The 19,847-nt window shown below is 42.2% G+C and overlaps 2 protein-coding genes across 9 annotated transcripts in view; both read left to right on the top strand.

Annotated features, from left to right (window-relative positions):
• Window positions 1–12,522, top strand: part of tacc2 (transforming, acidic coiled-coil containing protein 2) — a 51,318-nt gene extending 38,796 nt beyond the window's left edge. For 5 of the 8 annotated variants that reach the window (XM_056396273.1, XM_056396270.1, XM_056396272.1 and 2 more), the window contains 15 exons: window positions 192–227; window positions 2,427–2,484; window positions 2,575–2,782; window positions 3,202–3,251; window positions 3,364–3,473; window positions 3,698–3,851; window positions 4,242–4,388; window positions 4,734–4,826; window positions 7,751–7,900; window positions 8,002–8,078; window positions 9,163–9,206; window positions 10,600–10,760; window positions 10,935–11,041; window positions 11,332–11,452; window positions 11,549–12,522. In XM_056396273.1, the coding sequence (XP_056252248.1) occupies window positions 192–227; window positions 2,427–2,484; window positions 2,575–2,782; window positions 3,202–3,251; window positions 3,364–3,473; window positions 3,698–3,851; window positions 4,242–4,388; window positions 4,734–4,826; window positions 7,751–7,900; window positions 8,002–8,078; window positions 9,163–9,206; window positions 10,600–10,760; window positions 10,935–11,041; window positions 11,332–11,452; window positions 11,549–11,614 (1,582 nt within the window). In that variant the 3' untranslated portion in view covers window positions 11,615–12,522. The remainder of the gene's footprint in view (window positions 1–191; window positions 228–2,426; window positions 2,485–2,574; window positions 2,783–3,201; window positions 3,252–3,363; window positions 3,474–3,697; window positions 3,852–4,241; window positions 4,389–4,733; window positions 4,827–7,750; window positions 7,901–8,001; window positions 8,079–9,162; window positions 9,207–10,599; window positions 10,761–10,934; window positions 11,042–11,331; window positions 11,453–11,548) is intronic. The other 3 variants (XM_056396276.1, XM_056396274.1, XM_056396277.1) reach the window with 3 other exon arrangements.
• Window positions 12,523–13,960: 1,438 nt separating this feature from the next.
• On the top strand, window positions 13,961–16,900 carry ly6pge (lymphocyte antigen 6 family member pge). The gene is made up of 3 exons (XM_056396028.1): window positions 13,961–14,021; window positions 15,947–16,063; window positions 16,707–16,900. Exons 1-3 carry the CDS (start codon window positions 13,961–13,963, stop codon window positions 16,898–16,900), a joined length of 372 nt encoding a protein of 123 aa, XP_056252003.1.
• The last annotated feature ends 2,947 nt before the right edge of the window (window positions 16,901–19,847 follow it).

Below are 19,847 nucleotides of genomic sequence, written 5' to 3'. Positions count from 1 at the left end.
ATTACCACAGCACCATACCTTTGTGGGAGAGTCGACACGCACTTAAAGGACGGATGTGTAGGAATGTCTGAATCTCTGTCCGTGTGATTTCTTGTGGCTAGTCTGTGTGTTTGTGGTCTACTTGTCTTCTATGCCAGTGTCCTCTGTCTGTCTCTCTGTCACCCGTGTCTGTGTATTCTCGTATGTCACAGGAAGTCCAGGGGTGTGTCCTCTCTTTGTTGTCTGTTGTAAGTACAGGGGCAACACAACCATCCACCCTTTTTGATGACCCTTAACCCATGTGGCTCCTTTTCAGTTGGCATGTTGCCCTGTTGTCCCTCTTCCTATTAACAGAAACATCGCAATCCCTTATACCCACTATCAAACAACGCCATTTAAACTTTCTTAATTCTGGTCAACAGGAGGGCAAATGTGTTATGTACAGTATAATCCTATCTATGAGGGTCCTGAGAAACATTAGTTATTATAGCTATATAATGGTCAGCAGAATGCGAATTATACAATGACAATTGGGGGGGGTTGATTTTTTCTCCAGGGTAAAAGAGAACCCAATACAGTCCAGACAGGTGCTTTGGTGAACTTAAGTGTTACAGTCCTTACAGTAGTCAAGTCAAGTCAGTTTTTATTTGTATAGCGCCAATTCACAAAATAAGTTATCTCAAGGCACTAGACTTCCTCTTTGTATTTACAGAGACCCAACAATTCCCACAAAGAGCAAGCGCTAGGCGACAGGGGCAAGGAAAAACTTCCTTTTAAGCAGAACTGGAGTCAGGGTGGGCGGCCATCTGCCTCGACCGGTTGGGTTGGGAGAGAGAGCGAGAGAGAGAGAGAGACAGCAAGAGAGAGCACAGAGGAAAAGAACAACAACGTGCAATGATAGCAATGATATCTTGCATCTTGCTTACAAATTAAAGTCCAATACATGTAGGAAGTAGGAAGTACAATATTTCCCTAATACTTTGTACTTAATGGCTTTCCACCACTGCTAATTATTTATCCTTCAGCACACATGGATTTTAGTATTGTTCAATGACCCGACCGGGTAAAACTCCTGAATTCCAGAGTGAAAACAGAAGGGGTCACTATTATGGAAGCTATAATCAAACAGGTAAAAGACTAACTAAACCACCACAGCCACACAAAAAACTATTAAAATGAAATAACAAACTCTACATTGATGTCAAAACGTATCTCTATACTATACTATAATTTTAAAAAGGGCTGGAAATTCTACATGTGGAGTCATCTACAGTATACCACACAATATATACATACAGTATACCATCTGCAATACACCACACACATTACATCATGGTTTATATGGTGAGCAGTCTTTAAGACTTAAAACCTTTAACCACTAGAGGTCAGTGCAGCAGTGCTCAATGAGGTGCTGTTGAATGACGAAGAAATTAATGCCAATATGGAGATTGTGTTTGTTGTGTTGTGTTTATGGTTTCTGCCTGAAGTAGTCACTCTTTAGACCATTTTCAGTAGTTTTGTATCAGCATTTTTTCTTTCAAAACAAAAGTATAAATTCTGTTATGGCAACAATATCCCATTAACTTTTCAACTGAAACAGACAAAAAAATCTTTCTTTGTGATAGATGTATTTATTGACATGCCAGTGTATAACAAAGCAGGTGTTTGTATTCCCTCTTGTGCTCATTGTTGGCTATTATTTAAAGAACTAAAGCTTTCTAATAATGGTCATATCTTTATAGAGATATGTAGTTTTCTGGTTGTTGTCCAATTATGTTCATCCAAAATTAATTAAACATTACAACCATGAAACACTTATTTATCAGATATGTCTTTAAGATTAGATTCACAGGATAAAAAAGGATGATTCATCCTTGAAGTTGTTGTGAATTACTATCCAAGGTCTTCCTAACTTATAGAAACACCCACTGAGAATTCATGCATCAAGGGATCTATAAACTGAAAACTGAGGTAATAAAAGTAAATGCCTGCCATTAACAGTTTATCTACAGTAATAGATTATGTTTTTATCAGTGTCCTAACTAACACAGTACATTTCTAAACACATTCCTGCCTGGGATCAGTATTTGTGGAAAGTAAACTATTCACAACATGACATTAATTTACCGCTTCTCTCTGCTCTTCAGTTACTAAACACATTAAACCCTCTTTACAAGCATTTCACTGTTTGGTCATTTCAGCAACACAGACTACAGTAAGTTGTACTATTACACATATGGTAATGCTGCTCTAAGCAAATTAAGCCTTTCATTTTATCCAGAAGTATTCATGTCATTTATAGATGTAACCAACCAGTTTCACATTTTAGAATTTGTGACTATACAAATGTTAGCAAATACAATATACTTGCAGTTAGAGACTGAATATTGTGCACTGAAGATGCTGAGTGACTCTGGATCTTGACTGGAAATTTTTCCTTTTTTCAGTAATACTTTCAGAGTGAAGAGGTCGCCAAAGAAATCACCATTGTCTGACCCATCCCAGGTGCGTATCTAATGCTCCATATGTGTACTCACTCATTTTTTTCCTACTTGTATTTCCTCTTCCCTCACTGCCTCCTCCTTTGTGTTGCAGGATCCTACACCTGCAGATGAACCTCCCTCCCTCCACCCACAGGATGACCACGCCACAGACGAGGAGAAGCTGGCCTCCTCCACCAGTCATAAGTGGGCAGCTCTGCACGACACTGATGCAGATTTAAACTCTGACCAACAAGAATTCCCTCAGCCATGTGACCTGACGTCCTTCGTCAATGAGAACAGTCTTCCTCATCAGACTTTAGGTGAGGCATTACTGTCTGACTTTCGTGGATCCCTCTTTGTGTCTCCAGCCACCTGTGCCCAAGCAAATGCCGACAGAGATCAAAGCATAGCATAGAGAGGCTGTGCTGAAAGGAAATTCAAAGCGTATGTTTGGATAACGCCTCATGTACAGCAATCAGCCACTTTACTCTTTATTCATCTGGCAACATTATTGATTTTTCTCATAGCTGCTGGCCCAGTTCTCTACTGCCCTCTGACCTCTAGAATTACCTCCTCTTCCCAGAGGCTGTCTGGCTCAACCCATCTGGGTCAGAGATGAAAGAGAACAGACAGCCGTGCCTTATCCTCCAATAAAAGCAGTCCAGAGCTCAGCACGGGCTGAAATGTCTCTCCATTTGTTCCTCTGCATCTAAAACTTTGTTTTGTCTCTCTGCTTCAGTGCAAGACTATGAAATTGAGTACATGGAGAAGATTGGCTCCTCTTCACCTGTGAGTATTTGGTATTATTCTGAGATTTTGATTGTTTATCTAATCTTTATTGCTTTGCTTTCTTCACTCATAGCAGCATGTTTTATATGTGGTATGTGATTTTGTTTTACAGCCACTGTCTGTGAAGAAGCCGTCTTTGTATCTGAAGCTGGATTCAGTATCTGACAGTTTAACCAAGAATTCGTGTGCACATGGATCTGAGCCCAGCTCCCCCTGCACAGGGTACAACTCACTCTACTACTACTCTAAGTATTTCATGTGTTGTATGTCCACCGTATAGAAAGACTTACAGAGCAGTCGTCAGAACTTTACCGGTATATCTAGTTTGCTAAGTATAAAGCACAATGATTTAATTACATAATGCATGCAGCTCACTAACCCTGTATTAACATGTGATCTGCCTCTTTCTCCCTCTCTCTCTCCTCTCTCTCGCTCGTTCTGTGCAGGAGTTTCGAGGAGATGGAGGCCCAGATAACTGCAGGTATGAAGACACCAGTGCTGAGCTCTCGGCCTGGTCCTGAGGGCTCAGCTGGGGACAAGGGCAGGAAGAGAGAAAGCGAGTCACTCAGCCGAACACAGAGCACAGAGAGGGACGAGCAGGTGAGCCAAATGCCTTTTTTACAAAGATTCACACCCAGTGGGCAGTTTTCACGTATGTCATTCCTGTGTCTCGTCGCCATCATGTGAAGAGAATCTGTCAATTTTGATTTACATTTACACCATGTCATTGTTTAGTCACAAGGGGGAGACAGAGTGCCACACTACACATGCTTCAATGTAGGCCAAGTCTCCAACATGAACCATGACCATCAGTCATGATTCTCATTAAAGCCACGTCACTGATGACAAATAGCCACACTAAGTCTCCAGCTTGAATTCAGTGACTCAGCTCCCAATGCTGCCACTCAACAAACACTCAACGCTTGCTTTGCCATCCCAACCCCTGCCCTCCTCCCTGCCCTCTGCCTACGCCTCCTGGTGCCCTTGTAGTCCCCTAGCCAGGGCCCCATGGAGGCCCCTGCTCCTGCCCTGGCCATGCCCCTGTTAGACAGGCTGTCTGAGTGTGATGACCCCCTGCAGTACCTGGAGCCTGACCTGGCTGAGACCAACCCCACCGCATTCGCCCAAAAACTACAGGTGTGTTGACAGACCACACATGACCTCTCTTGATAAACCTCATAGGTCTCGCCTTTAGTGGCCCATTCGTGGCCCAGATGTGTGATGGTGTGTGTTTTTGCATGAACATTATTCCCGTTGTGTCACCTTATTACATCCTTCGTATTCATTTTCCCATGTTTTCTCCACCCACAAGTTCTTTAGTGTGTGAAATAGATTGATGGTGTGTGAAATATAGACAGCAGCAAGTGTGTGTGCTCAACTTTCTATATGTTTTCCCTTTGCTCTCTCATCCTTGGGCCGCAACCCCCCTCCCTTACCCCTGAATTCCATCAATACCCCCAACCCCCCATGAATGCGGCCCAGGAGGAGCTGGTACTTGCCGCCCTGAGGATAGAGGCTCTGCAGGTAGCCAAAAACATCTCTCAGTGCCCCTCCCTCTCCACTGTAACCCCCCAGGTACTGCGCTGAGTCAGCCTGCACCTGCTGTATTTGCGTGTGCGTGCCTGTATGTGTGTGAGCGTGTCTGCAAAATCCGAAAGACGCATCTTGAATGAGCGGTTGCATAATAGCAGGTGTGTGTAAAGGCACATGTGTGTGTGGCTGCAGAGTGTGTGCATGAGTGTGTCTCAGCCTGCCTATCCCCTTCCCTAAACATACCATTCTGAGTGTGACTGTGAACCCATGGCCTTATCAACATGGTGGCTGCGCCACTACATCCGCAGTCACTTCTTCAGTCCCTACATGTGAAATCTCTAACATGGCTTAACGCGTCCAGCTCCCATCCCCGACTAGCAGCGAGCTCCCCCAGGTTGACTCCTCAGGAACAGAGTGCTGTGCATTCTTAGTCCCTTGCCTTTATTATGCATGTTGGGCAACATCCATGTTGTCTGTTCATGAGAAACGTACATGAGCATGACTGTGACTGGGAATGTCTCACAGTAGAGTTAATGTTAGCAGGAGTTATACAGATGTAACTCCTCCAGATGTATTTGTTGATGCTTTGCTATCATCACCTTAAATCCCAGTCACATTCTTGCTCTGTGATTGGTTCCTTTTCCCAGACTAACAGCACTAACAAACAGTTACATCAGGTAGGTGCCAGTGTTCATTTTAGATAGAACTTGGGAATTTGCTGGTTGGAAGGTTTGTGTTGAAACAGCATATGTCTGGATATAAGAATAGTGAGAGGTGAGAGTTTTCTTCTTTTCTTTTTGCTTTGCTTACTGATCAGTGGGGAATCTGCAGTATATGGTCAGTGGAAAAACTCTCGTAAGAGCTGGAGCAGGGCAGGCGCTTCCCACTCCTCTTTCCCTCCATGTCTCATGCTGCTGTCCCACACATTTTACAGTCTCGACTCAAGAAACCCAGTACTCGGCGGTGGAATATCAACGGTTCGCCCCTATTCAAAGTAAGAGGAACGTTATACCCGTGTGATCTGTCCGCCTTTTCATCCGATTACAGTGCAGTCCAATAAATTGGTCATGAACACATTTTTCGTTGTTTGTGGCTCAGAGCACACTGGATTTGAAACAACCCTGAGGTTAAAGTTCTGACTTTCAGCTTTAAAGGTGACTGAAGGTGTTCACATCTACACTGGTTAAGAGTGTGAGGATCAGAGCTCTTTAATAGAAAATACCCCCAATTCCTGTACAGTCCAGCAAGTGATAGGGCTCCTTTCCTGCTCTGTTTACCCAGTTTAGATATAAACGTGCAAAAATTAAAGGTGAAATTCAGCACTTTACCCTCCTAGTGCTGGAGTAAAGAGCCAAAGCAACTGTCCAGATACCTACAGACTGCACTGTATACTCTAGCTCCTGTAGACCCCAGACATCCATCATACAGAGAGTCTGAGACCTTTTTTACGGTCTCCCTCCATCTGTTGCCCACCATAGCTGTCCTTTGTCCCTGTGAGCAAGTGTATCCGAGTTGTGTTTCCTGCAGTTGCATTTAGTGTCTCTATTGTAGTGTTTATACATCTACTGGGTTATTTTGATGTTTTGTTTTTGATGTAGTTTTTGTCTTTCTGACATTAAGTAGTTTTTCCTCAAGTCTGTGTGATTTTTCTCTATAGCACTCCTGAAAGTGACGCTAAAATGTTTGCAGTTTACTAGACATGTGATGGGTGCTTTTTGTACAAGGCTTTATCACTAACTGGGCTAAGTACGGAACTGCCCCCAGGGACCAAAGACTCTCAGGTTGTGTCGCAGTTACTTTGTGGTGATTTCATGCATTACAAATTTGTTTGGCAGTATGGCACCACGAAAGCACAGTTCCCCATTGCTCATAGATACGTCTTTGGGATTGTCTCTTTTAAGACGGCGAGTAAACAAGTTATGATTTGCTTAAAGTTTCTTTTTAAACCTCACTGAACTGGGAAGGTAAGCCCAATCAGTACCTGACTTAAAGCAAAAGAGGTCCATGGTTACCTGAACTTGACCAGTGTTTACCCACGGTGGAATAATGGAATTATTGCCCTAGACAGAACAAACACTTCACTCTCTTTTCCACGTATTAGTGGATCTCAATCTCCTTGTCCCCTCTGAGCCCCAACCATTTCATCAAATCCTCCCATAATCCGGCTCTCCCAAGGATGACTAAATCCCTTTCAGAGCAGAGTTTGAGGGGACCGGAAATGGCACCAGAACGAGGATTGTTTTTGCGTTTTGGCATGATGTTTTGTGTGAGGAGCTGTTGACAAGTTGCAACGGTCACATGAACACATGCATATATACGTACATTGGTCTGTAGTGTCTCTCAGTATGCTTCAACAATATATCCAAAGTCTTTCTAATGATAAATCCTGTGAATTCCCTGGTTCACCTCACACCATAGTTATATGTAAAAGAATCAGGCAATGATTCTAACCCCAACAGGTAAGACCAGTTTAGTATGGTGGTGTTTGCTTTAACATGAGACTAACATCTATTTCCCATGCTGCCCAGTTTGCTACCCTATCCACCCTGTCCTGTTTATGATGCAGTCCTTTGCTGTATCAGCTGCTGCCCTCCTTCCCCTCTGCCTTGCCTAGACCCAATCACATTCAAGTTACTGTGATGAGCAGGTAATCATGGCCGCTCAGCTGGGGGCAGCATCAGCCAATCACTTGGCTAATACTGTGGCTATGAAGACTGTTTCATCCAATCATGTGGCAGCTGACCAAGTCTTCAGGAACATCACTACCCTGCCTCATTTACATATTGATTTTGCTGTGTGGTACATTTTAATATAGTTTGTTGCTGCCTTGCGGTTTGGTTCAGGAATCCTGTTGAGAATGTGCGTGGGGGCTCTAGGGTGAGGGTGTCCCGTCTGCAGCTCCGTCCGGTTTGTAACTGGTTATGTTTCCTTTCCTCTCCTTCCTCTCCTTTGCTTCCTGGAAGCAGCACAGAGACCTGTCATCTCCAGTAGAGAGTGCTGTGTCCAAGAGCTCCTTGTACGCCAGGACCACCACCACCAACACCAGCTACATCGAAGGGGAGAGTCCCCACCTGCCCAGGGATCTGGACCACTCGTTGGGAATTGCACGAGAAGAGGTGCCCTTAAAATTCAGTTTATTCTAGAGGTCATAAATACTGTATATGTACTTCAACTTAACATGTCGCACTTGGCTTGATGCTTTTATTACCCTCCTCAGATTGTTTCAAAGGAGAAAGAGGTGCTGGAGTGGCAGAGGAAGTATGAAGACAGCCGACAGGAAGTGGTGGAGATGAGGTAAGAGGTAGCGCCTTGGGTTGTCATTTCCTACATCATAATGAGGTCCCACCCATATAGTACACAGCAGCATGGATTAACACCTTTCTGTGTTTCTGTTAAATGGTACCATGTCATGGCACTTAGTGTCTTTATCCATTATAATCATTTAACTCGTCAATTGGTTTATATGCTTACACTGACAAACAAAGCCATGTTTAACCGCAGAGTGGTGAGCCAGTCAAAGAAGTCCATCTTATTATCGGTATTAGGGGTAGTGGTGGAGAATACAGAAATAGATGTGGTTGATATCTTTTATAGTTTAGTATAGTTTTAAAGAGTTAAAACTTTGATCTCAATGGGATAATATGTTAAGGGGCTTTAAATTGCTGTTGTTTGGATTATACAGCATCAACTGCCTGACAACAGCTCATAACTGGGATTAAATAGACTCACATTTATGACTACAGATGATCTGTCTGACAAATGGCTGTTAGTGACTAATGGGGAATCAAGGAGATATAGATATGCAGCACTGAAACCATGTTCTCTATCAGCAGGTGGTGGGTGCGGGTCCAGCTGGCCACAGCTCAGTTACTGTGGATAAGACAGAGCTTACTTCATTTGACTGATTGGGCTCAGGATAAGGAGGGGCTAAGAGGCTAAGGGGAAGGCATGGCTAATCAATCCTCTTACCTCTGGCAACCCGCTTTTCCCAAAACAAGGCTCCTTATTGGGCCCTGCTGGTCCTTGGCTTGGAGGGGAACAACACAGTGCAGATAAATAAAAGAAAAACAAACAAACTGAAGGCCAATTTTTCACTGAACTTGGACCTTTTGAAGCCTGCAGCATATAAGTGCAATATAAAAATGATGACCAAAAGCATAAATTGTCTGTCTGTTGTGCCACATCCACAGCTATCTGACCAATATCCACCCAATTCTAGCTAAATGTTTTTATTTAGACATCCTGCTAATGAGCAGACAGGCAGACAGACAGATCTCTATACTCATTGGTGTAGGCAAATATATGAATTGCATGATTGTATATTTATACTGATAAAAACCCCTCCATGTACTGATGATGTACAATTTCTCATCCGTAGGAGAATTGTTGCTGAGTATGAGAAGACAATTGCACAGATGATAGGTGAGTTCAACTTTAAAATACAAGTTTTCAGTAGCTTTAAAGACCTAACTACTGATCACAGGTTACTCCACCCTCTGTCTTTTCAGTGCACATAAATTTTATTTTAAATCAATTACTTTTGGTCCCCAACCTCTGCCACAACTTTTTGCTGCACTTGTTTATTTGCAACCTGAGCAAAATATATTTTTAAGAGAGCAAGGAATTTTTTTTAATCCTCTAACACAAGCTAGCTTTGCCGTTTGCTTGCTTTCATGTTTGACTGATGTGAACTGAATCCTGATGTCATTGGAGGGTGAAGTGCTCACCTCTGCCCACTCGTGTCCAGCTTCTCTGGACTCATTAAATTCCACTGCAGGCTGACGTCCCTGCTTTATTCACCTACATCTTCCTCGCCACCTCTGGACATTCTTGAAAATTTGATTTTTGCTGCTGTCTAATTTCATTTTCTATTCTCATTAAAACACTGTCACGAAAAAAGGGAACAATCTGTCTCTGCTCGTGTCTAACACTCGGCTCTGTCACGTGTCTTGCCCTCCCAGCTTGACTTAACACAGTCCCTTCTTTTCTGTTCTGCTCCCATCTTTGCCCCTTACTGTTTGATAACCCTGACAGGCATGCCAGGTGAGTAACAAGGACTTGATCTTCACTTCTTTGTGTCAGCTCACATCTCTCCATCCGTCCGTCAAAGAGGGGGAGCAGCTGTGCTCACTTTCTTCATCTCATCCAGTGACATTTGTTTGTCCATTTTGTTGCATTTCATCCTGTATGTTGAGACATAGTTTTTTTTAATGGGTAAAAAGGACAGAATCCTTTGGCATTTTCTGTTCAGCCAACCTTTACGTGATCTCTCAGCTGCTTATATTCAGTGCAACTTTATACAAAATGTGATCAAAACCTTTAATATTCCCACTGGAAACCTTTACGTGCACGTCTGCACTTGGTTTATCTACTACGGAGGGTTGCGTCATTCATGCAGAATTAGTGAGTTAAGCAGGTTGGACATCTAAGCTTGTCATAGGAAAGGAAAGGGAAAGCTTGGAGGGGGTCGAAATACTGTGGGAGCTTTGTCATATAATACTGAAGGGCGTAGAAGCCGCTCAAAGGAAACCAGCCCCCTGCTCTGTCCCTATAGTCTCTTTAATTCACACATTGATCAGTGTTTTTGTTTGCATGCTACACTGGTTTATCAGAAATACTCATATAGTGTAGTATAAAATGCTATTAAGCCATTTCAATTCACAAATCCATTTTGATATATCATCAAAAATAAAGTGTTTGTTTGTACGTATGTGTTGGTTTTGGTCTTTAAACGGTATATGTGCCCATTACAGTAGACTCTTCAGTTCATAGAAATAATGACCTGATCTACAGTGTGTCTGTGTGTGTCCATCAGAGGATGACCAGAAAGAGAAGTCTCTCTCTCACCACACCATCCAGCAGCTGATCATGGAGAAGGACCAGGCCTTGGCTGACCTCAACTCCGTGGAAAAGTCTCTGGCCGACCTCTTCCGACGTTACGAGAAGATGAAAGATGTGCTGGAGGGCTTCCGCAAGGTGACTACTACACACACACTCACACACACACACACACACACACACACATACACACACTCACACAACTAATTCACAACTAATGAGTGTTTTCAGCATGACCGGCCTTGTAAGTCATCTAAAATTTAGCTTGACAGCCCTATGGCAAGCAATTAAATGATTTCTCACTCTGGTCAGAATGAAGAGGTGCTGAAGAAGTGCGCTCAGGAGTATCTGTCGAGAGTCCATAAGGAGGAACAGCGCTACCAAGCCCTGAAGATTCATGCAGAGGAGAAACTAGACAAGTGAGTCTGTGCATACTCTCTTTATCTCAAGTTTGTTTTACTCTGACTGTGTAGTTTCACCACAGTACGATTCCTACACAATAACTCGATGCCCAGCTGAAATGTTTGGATATAGACCAGTAATGTAAGTAGCTGTTTCTATAGATTGAACAGTATATATTTGAAATTTGTACAGATCGATTCTGTATTGGCTTTACAGATGTGAGGTTGTGCTTTTATAAGACTTCCTAAGCTGATGGGAGTTATGGAAAGGTGCCTTGATTCTCATCATATTACTTGTGTGTTTCCAGGGCCAATGCAGAAATAGCTCAGGTGCGAGCGAAGGCCAGGCAGGAGCAGGCCGCCTACCAGGCCAGTCTGAGGAAGGAGCAGATGAAAGTGGACTCTCTGGAGCGCACTTTGGAGCAAAAGGTCAGTGGTGCGATGAGATGTGAAAAGATATGAAATCAGGGGAAAAAATCCATGTGAACAAGTATATAAACTGTAAAATGAACTTTTGTTTTACAGAACAAAGAGATCGAGGAGTTGACAAAGATCTGTGATGAGCTGATCGCCAAGATGGGGAGGAGTTAGCGGCCACGCCACACCCAGGCCAAATCTGAAAGAAAAGATTTTGTGTTTATAGAAGAACTACTTGGAAAATGAAGCAGATCAGTAATATTTATCACTCTTTCAAGGACTGACGGACATCTGAGGCCAAAGTGGCCTTGGGACTATATTTCCTACTGACTTTGTGTATACAGGATCCACAGGAATGGCTTCCTCTTAATCACTCTGTACATTTTTGATGTGTCAGTGTATCGTACTGTATCGGGGGGGTCTGGTTTAAAGTTTTAGAGAATTTACCATATCACTAATGAGTGTGTCTGTGTGTGTGTGTGTGTGTGTGTGTGGGTGTGTGTATGATAATGAGAAAGTGAGCGCATTGTTAAATTATCTATAATGTTTTTGCCATGACAGCCATTGAGGGAGAAGACTGTTTAACCACTCCTGTTGTTGTCTCCTCTTTATACAAGAGAATGATAGACTTTGAAAAAGAGAACCAGAGAGTTAGATTCATTCATGAAATGTTGATACACCACTAAGAGAACACAAACTTATCACAATAGCTTACTGCATGTGAGAGAGAGAGAAAAGTTGTAATGTTAATGTTTGTATATACTGTAGGAAACTCCAAGTATCTGCATTTTTGATAGTTATTCCGTCATCCTCAGTCCGCTTCCCTCATGTAACCTTGTAGATATTTGTCATACTTGTCATAGCTTTCTCGATGAAATCGTGGGACTTTATTTTTTGGATTTTATTTTGATATAAAGCAAACTAATCGTGACTGTATTCAGTTGTGACTAGGAGTAATTTCATTTTGGATGGATATGTCCTGGTCCTGCTATGGTCGTTGTGTCACACTGAGGAATAACTTCTCTGCACAGCTACTGTACAGCATCTGCTTACAAAGTGCAATAAAAGATGGCAATACAGCAGTCTGGCTTTACTCTGCTTCTTAACCCGCACAACATGTTTTCCCACAATGAGCCCCCATTTGAAACATCACACTCCATGAATTAATGGCATGACCACTGATTAATTGGGATTAAGAGGTGATTATGATTATTTGACAATATCCTGCTTCCAGTCAGTGTCAGGAAACCAGATGCACAAGCACAGGTGATCCTGCTTATGTGTAAATGATGCATCACAAACTTTTATTTTTTAGTTTTTCTTTTCCTCTTCTCTTACTTACTTTCTCCAGTCAGGGGTAGATATACCACAGGAAGTACATTGCAGTTGCCAGATAGTAAAGATGCTAATTTGAAAGAACAGACATGATGATTTAGTAAAATGTACATATTTATCCACATTTTGATGTTCAGGAGGAAATACAAATTGCTGTGAGGCTGATCTTTAGGATATTATATTATAGCCCAGCTACAATAACCCAACTGCACAGGATGTACCTTCACACCAAGTTTTGTGATCGAGAGTGTGTGAAAACTAGTTAGAAAGCAAGAGGATGGAGACATTTTTGTGGAAGTAGCATGAATGCAAACTTCCAGATCAAACCTAAACCAACAATTCCAGGATCACACAGTCTTATATGAAAAAAATTACTGAACGTGTTTCCACTTTTGAATAATAAATAGTGTTAAATGACGTGCAGTTTGAAATCCATCGGACAGAACATATTTAGAACAGGATGAGTGGTGATGAGTGGCATGGATGCCGGGGTACGTTGGCCAAAAAAAAGGTTACGAACCAAAGAAAAATACTTAGAAAAGCAGTATCATTTGGAAAGATGACAGCCATACTGAGATGATTTATTGCAATTCTTGAAACTGTAATGCACAGTCTGATTTGTATCTCTAGATAAAAAAGAGTTAACCTTTCCAAAATCAGACTGAAGTAGCTGCAACATATACCAAGAACATCCCTCTGGAATAATGGCATATCTACATAATTAGCAACAAAATACTGATACAAAATCAAAGGACAGTCATCCTTTGCCAAATGAACGTGGCGCTGAAGAAACTAAATGGACACCTGTGGGGCCAAAGTGTCAGTTAAGTTCAGAGATCAGTTTCATAGTGGTCAGTCGTGGTGCAGCAGGGTGCCGTAAGGGCGTGACCAGGTGGAGACAGGGACAAGAAAAGGGAAGAGCCAGACTCAGGATGGGTGTGGCTACAACACAGTAGTAAGGTGAAAGGTGCAGGATGAATCGTAGTATACGTCTTTTGCTAGAAGAAACAACCACTGACACTCAGCACAGAGCTGTGGGCCCCAGTGGAGGCGCTGGTAATCTCCTGGTTGGTGCAGGAGGGGGATATTAGCTCATCGTATAGCTCAGATTAAGCTCAGGGGGCTTTAGGAGCAAACAACCTGCTTTTCATTGTGTGATCAGGAAGACTGAAGACCACCAGCACCATGAGAGCTGTCCACTACTGTCCGCTGCTCCTGCTTTCCCTGGTCCTGCTAGCAACCAACAGTAAGGACAATATCTATAACCCTTCTTGTTTCGTCTTCCCTTTATCCTTTCCTCCTATTGGATCACTGCTCAACCCTCTGTCCACCTGTCTTTGAACATGGTTGGTGTCTCCCTTCAGGTGCTCCTCTCCCTGGCCACTCTTGACTTTCCAAGAATATTTAACTCTTATTGTCTTTTGTATTTTAGTCTTTTCATGAGAGGCATGAACCTGTTGAATTAAAACTGGTTCTGCTTTCAGACACCAGGAAATGTTGGACAAAACAATGCTACAGCTCTTTATTCCTCAGAAATTGCCTGGCATTTGTAATAACTCCAAAAAGATTATTTTTCACTGACGACTCTATTTATGCCAAGTTTGCTAATTGCTGTTAATTTCTCTGGTAATTCTCCTGCATTTTTCCTCCCTTCAGACTGTAACTAGCATGCAATCCCAGCAGTTAATCTCTTAATAGGCCTGCAGGCTAATACTCATAGCATGTGTGTAGAGCGGCTGTGCTGTGGGGATAGATTGGGGTCAACCTCAAACAGCAGGGGACATTTACATGCCATGTCAACACACAGAAGAGCACACAAGCAGCAAAGAAAATAGACCAACTCGTACAAATGCATAGCAATCTGTACAAAAATGTATGGTTTGCTGTTTGCTTGTTTTTTTTTTTTTGTTTTATTGTGAAAACTATGATTTTGTCAGTGAAAGTCGGACATTCAGTAATTTGATTTGATTTGAGTTGCTGGTATGAGGAGAAAAAATTCACCTGCCTGGTCTATAAGTTTATGGAAAAAACACTTTGTGAGTCTGCGCAACTTTTTTGCCATCATAACTAAATGATAAAAGACACATCCAGTGGGTTAAAGGAGGTTATTCTGATGGCCAAAACAAGAGATGTGCTGCTGTACAGAATGTTTGAAGCGTTCTGTGATTCCTATAAGTCCAGCTCTGTTTGATCCTCTTAAGAAGAAGCATTAAAGGCAGTTTCTGAAGGGCCATTTCAGAATTTAGGAGACGGATAGAGGTTTTCAAAAGGAAGCGTTGAAGTGATATTTCAAAGGTCAGCTACTGCTTCCTCTGGAGAGCTTTAGACAGACATTGAAGTGTTTTATGTGCTGAAGTGCCTTCCTTAAGCTTTAGCTGAAGGTTAGGAACATGTGTCTCTAAATCTAAGGGCACCCGTTTAATTCTTTGCTTTATTTGGGAAGATTTGTGTGAAGAAAGGGAGTAATTAGTTCTCTCTCTTCACTTTACTCTCACTGTTCCTGTTAAACAACATCACACATCAGAGCCAGCCAGATGTGAAGTTACCATTGCCTGTGTGTGCGTGCTCATCAAACCCATAAATCCTGTCTCCATAAAGGAGCTGGGTCTCTGAATTCATGATAAATGGAACTGAGTTACTTTGACTGTGTCACAATGTAATGCTGCTGTTTACCGTGCCTGAGCAGCTGCAGCTGGCTGTCTTAACAATGACCTGCAGCTGACTCTAAATATGGGTTTTTAAAGGACAAACATTGCATCAGCGACATTAGCAGCATTACCTGAAAGAAGAAGTCAAGACATCTGACACAGGACATTTTTTCACTGTCGCCCGCATTAGCGTCATAAACATTTCCCATCAACTGAAGCAATGACATCAGGTCGGTATAAGAAGAACAAAGGAATTTATACGGTTTTATGGGACTTAAAATTATTCACATATGCTTGATCTTTGAGTTTTACATTATTCTTGTACTTTTTAATAAAATAACAATCAAATAAATAAGAAAACAGACAGAATCTTCTTTCATCTTCTATGCTACACGTCTCTAGAACACCAGGATAAAACTAGAGATGCCTACACTGTCTTCTGTCCACATGCCATGGTGTTTGATTGTACTGTTTTAGGCTTTAGTCAGTGCTATAGGAGCATTTCTTCTCTGTTTTCCTTCAGGTGAGGCTCTGCGATGTTATACCTGTATGGGCTCCAATAATGAAGACTGCAACCGACAAGGTTCCAAAGCCTGTCCCAGCTACTCTGATGCCTGCGCTGTGGTGGTGGGCCATGACAGTGAGTCCAACAGTGACAGTGTAGTAGCCTTTTCTTTTAAACTGGTTTACTTTCTGCCTTTTCGCTAGCAACAATAAAGATACAAAAAGCTCTATTTTTACCAGGCTGTGTGGGTGTGTTTGTGTGTGTGTTTAATGGAGGACAGGCTGCCGTCTGGAGACACATCTCAGTCAGTAGGGGGTCTGAAGCTTTTAAGGGAATGAAGAGCTTTGCTACTCCTACTCGATCAATATCCTTAATTAGGACGCCATGTGTTGGTGGCACCAAGACGATTCCTCCTCACAAAATTAAGTTAACTAATTTTCCTAATTTAAACCTGCACAAGGCAGGAGTTTAATATACCTTATTAATAATCAAAAAGTGGGCCAACAGCGGAAACCATCATCCTGTCTGTGAATGACACATCGTGGATGCACCAGTTTCCTCAAATTAAATCCGTGGTGTCAGGTACATCGTGTACGTACAGTTTACTGGACACCCACAGGCAAAGTGTCAAAATCAAAATGAGACTAAAGTGTTATGAATCATTCAGCCGGGGCAGTTTCATTATTTGAACAAGTTTATTTGATGTAAATCAGTAGTTCCGTGTAAGACAGCAGCTAAAACCAGTGTAACTGACTTCTATTTCTGTCTGTTTTGTCAGGTGGGGTGATGAAGTCATGCTCCTACAAGTCTTTCTGCAGTCAGGCCAACAGCCAGGGCTACAGGGCACCAGGTGTCAGAGTTCACTGCTGCTACAGTGACGACTGCAATGTGACAAGCTTCGCCTCCCAGCTGCCAGGACTCAGCTATCTGCTGCTGTTTCTGCCTCTGCTCCTCCACTGCTTGTTCAAGTAGATGCATGGTTCGACTTCATCATGCCAACAAGTATCCACAGCACAAATGCCAACTACTACAACTGCTGTTGTTTTCATTTACTCCAAAAAATGCCAAATAACTCTGCCTAATTCAACACTGCACACTCTTCTACTTTCTACCACTCCACTTTGATTTACCATGTCTATCTAAACATAAACCTCGACATCACTGAGTTACTGTACACAGAGGAGCTTGAGGTGCTAGGTGTGACTATGTGGATTATATGCACCATGTTGGATTCAATCCATTAAGCAGCAACTCAAGTAGATGCGACTTTCAGTGGATTTCACTAAGCCAATAAGTAGGATCCTAAGGGAAGTGCTGAAATAACAGGCAGAGATAATTTATTGTTTGCTTCCTACATTAAAGAGGAAGTGGTGCTGTTTGAGTTTGTTCATTTCACCACGTGTTTGATACTCAGCATACAGTTATTAATTACAGAACAATAGGACAATTTCGTTTTAGTTTTTACTAATAACCTTTCAAGTTACGTTTTACTGAATCTATTGTCTTTTTTTACTTAACACACTTATACGCCTAAGTGTTTCTGCAACAGATGTTACTGTGGCTAAATATGGCACCGAGAGTTCAATCAGCTGGTGCGTGCCATTACGTCATTAGCCTGTCAGTCACACATCTGACAAGCTGAGGTGAGGAAACACTTCTCACACGCTGCAAATCCACATAAACCTTTTATGCGGCCTGGAGCTCTACACCGATGAGGTCAATCCACTGCGTTTGAAGTCACTTAAAGAATTACTGAGTTTCTTAACAGAGTCTGAGCACACCTCGCTGGAGGATGGCCGACTGTGTGAGCAGAGGCTACTGTACATACGGTGTAAAAATAACTGCATGAAAAGCACAAGACGGGTCAACACTGCTTATTGTGTCATGTTTTGGTTGTTGGAACTCATTTTTTTACACGTGCTTTAAATTCATAACACACATTATGTGTGCTTATATTGTAGACATTTGTCACATAAATATATCCATCCCAAAGCTTGTCATTATACATATGTTGATATCATATACAGTGAGTCTGAGACCACTTTCCTAGGATGGGAAGATAGACATGTTTAAAATGAATGTGAAAAACATATAGAATTTTATATGTATGTTGTAATAATAAACTTGCATCTATAAATTGAATATTTATCGTTAACATATAGGGCACCATCACTCTTGATATTGGCACATATATGTCGTACTTAATAATAATTAATTACTCCATACTTTTTCTGTCCTGGGAATTTGAGGTAGACTGTCGAGAGAAGATCTGTAACTTCCTGCATTATGGAGCAGACATATATTAAAAAGATGAACATGTTAAATTATGAGCCATGCTAAATTATTTCACGTATGTGGCACTAACACAAAATACAGATGAAAAGATTATGTGAATCTAGTAAAACACCGGCTGTGTTTGAAGCTATGTGTCTGAATCCCTCCAGTCAATATGCTTATACGCACATTAGCAAAAACGGAGCTCTTGTAGATCATTTAAATGAGCTGGTGCATTTACATGTGTCCCAATATTTACAAGCCAAGAAAAAAACAGCTGGATGTAACAGCTGCTCACAGGCTGAACCATGTTAGCATGTTATAGTCATTCTTGGAGAGGAGAGAAGACTGACGACAATCGCTTCTTACAGAGCAGCTTAGTTTGACACATTAGTGAAGTGGGTAAACAAGTATTGTAATGAATTGAATTGAATTGTAATTAACATGAATATGAGGCTCACAACATTTCAATCACATATAAAATATATTAAACAACATATAGAATAATATACACTGTGTAAAATAAAGCTAAATATGATCAGCATGCAGCTGTATCTGCATCTTTTGCCCTGCAGGTCTCCTTGTAGTTCACACAGCCTCCACTACGAGGCAGTCCAGCCACACTTTTGACTTCAGCAGATGCAGTCAAATCTATAACTGTTGCAATTCATATTGACTAACCACGCCTCATGGGTACTGCTGAGATTGGCTTGAGTCAATAGTGATAATAATTGTACAGTTTTATTAGTGTCTGTTGGGGTTTGTGCTTTATTTAAAAATGTGAAAACCCTCTCCCTCTGCCTCTTTGCTTTGAATGTCTCTCTCTCGCTTTCAGTTCTCTTTCCGGTGATTTCCTGCTGCTCTCTCCTTTGACAGGTAGGTGTGAGAGTGTGAACGGACTGCCCTGGAGGGGGATAGGCACTGACCCCAAACTGTGAGTCTCCAGGCCTGTGCAGCCGGAGCCTGTTCTGGATGCTCACGTCCACAGACAGCCAAGAGAGCGGCCCCACGTCAGCCCTCATCAGCTTTTTTTTTTTGAAGGCTTCTTTCACTTTAATTAGGAAGGGAGGGGAAGTTTTGCCTAAACTTAAAGGGCTTATGGAGGGGTCAATGGGTCAAGGTGCGGCGGAGGTGTAGGTGGGGGTGTCTAAAGTTTGTCTTTTGGGGCTCATAGTTCAATTCAGACTGTTCAACAATGTTACGGTCATGATTCCCTGAAGTGGGACTGTTTGTGCACTGTGCAATTTCCTCGCTGCATGACTGCTGCGTGAAATGTCACCTGCACTTTTCACCAATAGACATATTCTAGGACAGAGTTTATAATTTGATGGAGGATTTGAAAGTGCAATCATGGCCAAAGCTCCCACTCAATTGGAACGTCTCTGGACAATAAAACCAGTCAGTGTATTCTCCACGGGTGCGCCACCTGAGCTAAAACTGAAGGTCATCGCTATGGCAACTTTGCTGTTTAAATTGGAGTATGTTTAATCCCAAACCTCTGGCACCTGAAGACATTATCACCGCAAATCCCACTGTCAGTCATCAAAGGGATGAGCTGGCTGCCCTTTAAGGGAGGCTGCACGGAAGTAACAAGACTGCAAAAAAAAAAACCTCCTGTCTACAGTGGTTTCTAAAGTAAACCAGA

Source organism: Seriola aureovittata, chromosome 14 (assembly GCF_021018895.1).
Source record: "Seriola aureovittata isolate HTS-2021-v1 ecotype China chromosome 14, ASM2101889v1, whole genome shotgun sequence".
NCBI lineage: Eukaryota > Metazoa > Chordata > Actinopteri > Carangiformes > Carangidae > Seriola > Seriola aureovittata.
This window is presented reverse-complemented; position numbering and strand designations above follow the sequence as displayed.

What these genes read in the sequence shown, in the direction of transcription:
- ly6pge (XM_056396028.1), top strand. Translation starts at nt 13,961, where the DNA reads ATGAGAGCTGTCCACTACTGTCCGCTGCTCCTGCTTTCCCTGGTCCTG. An exon ending in GGTCCTGCTAGCAACCAACA is followed by an intron (nt 14,022 to 15,946) that starts GTAAGGACAATA and finishes GTTTTCCTTCAG; the next exon opens with GTGAGGCTCTGCGATGTTAT. An exon ending in TGTGGTGGTGGGCCATGACA is followed by an intron (nt 16,064 to 16,706) that starts GTGAGTCCAACA and finishes CTGTTTTGTCAG; the next exon opens with GTGGGGTGATGAAGTCATGC.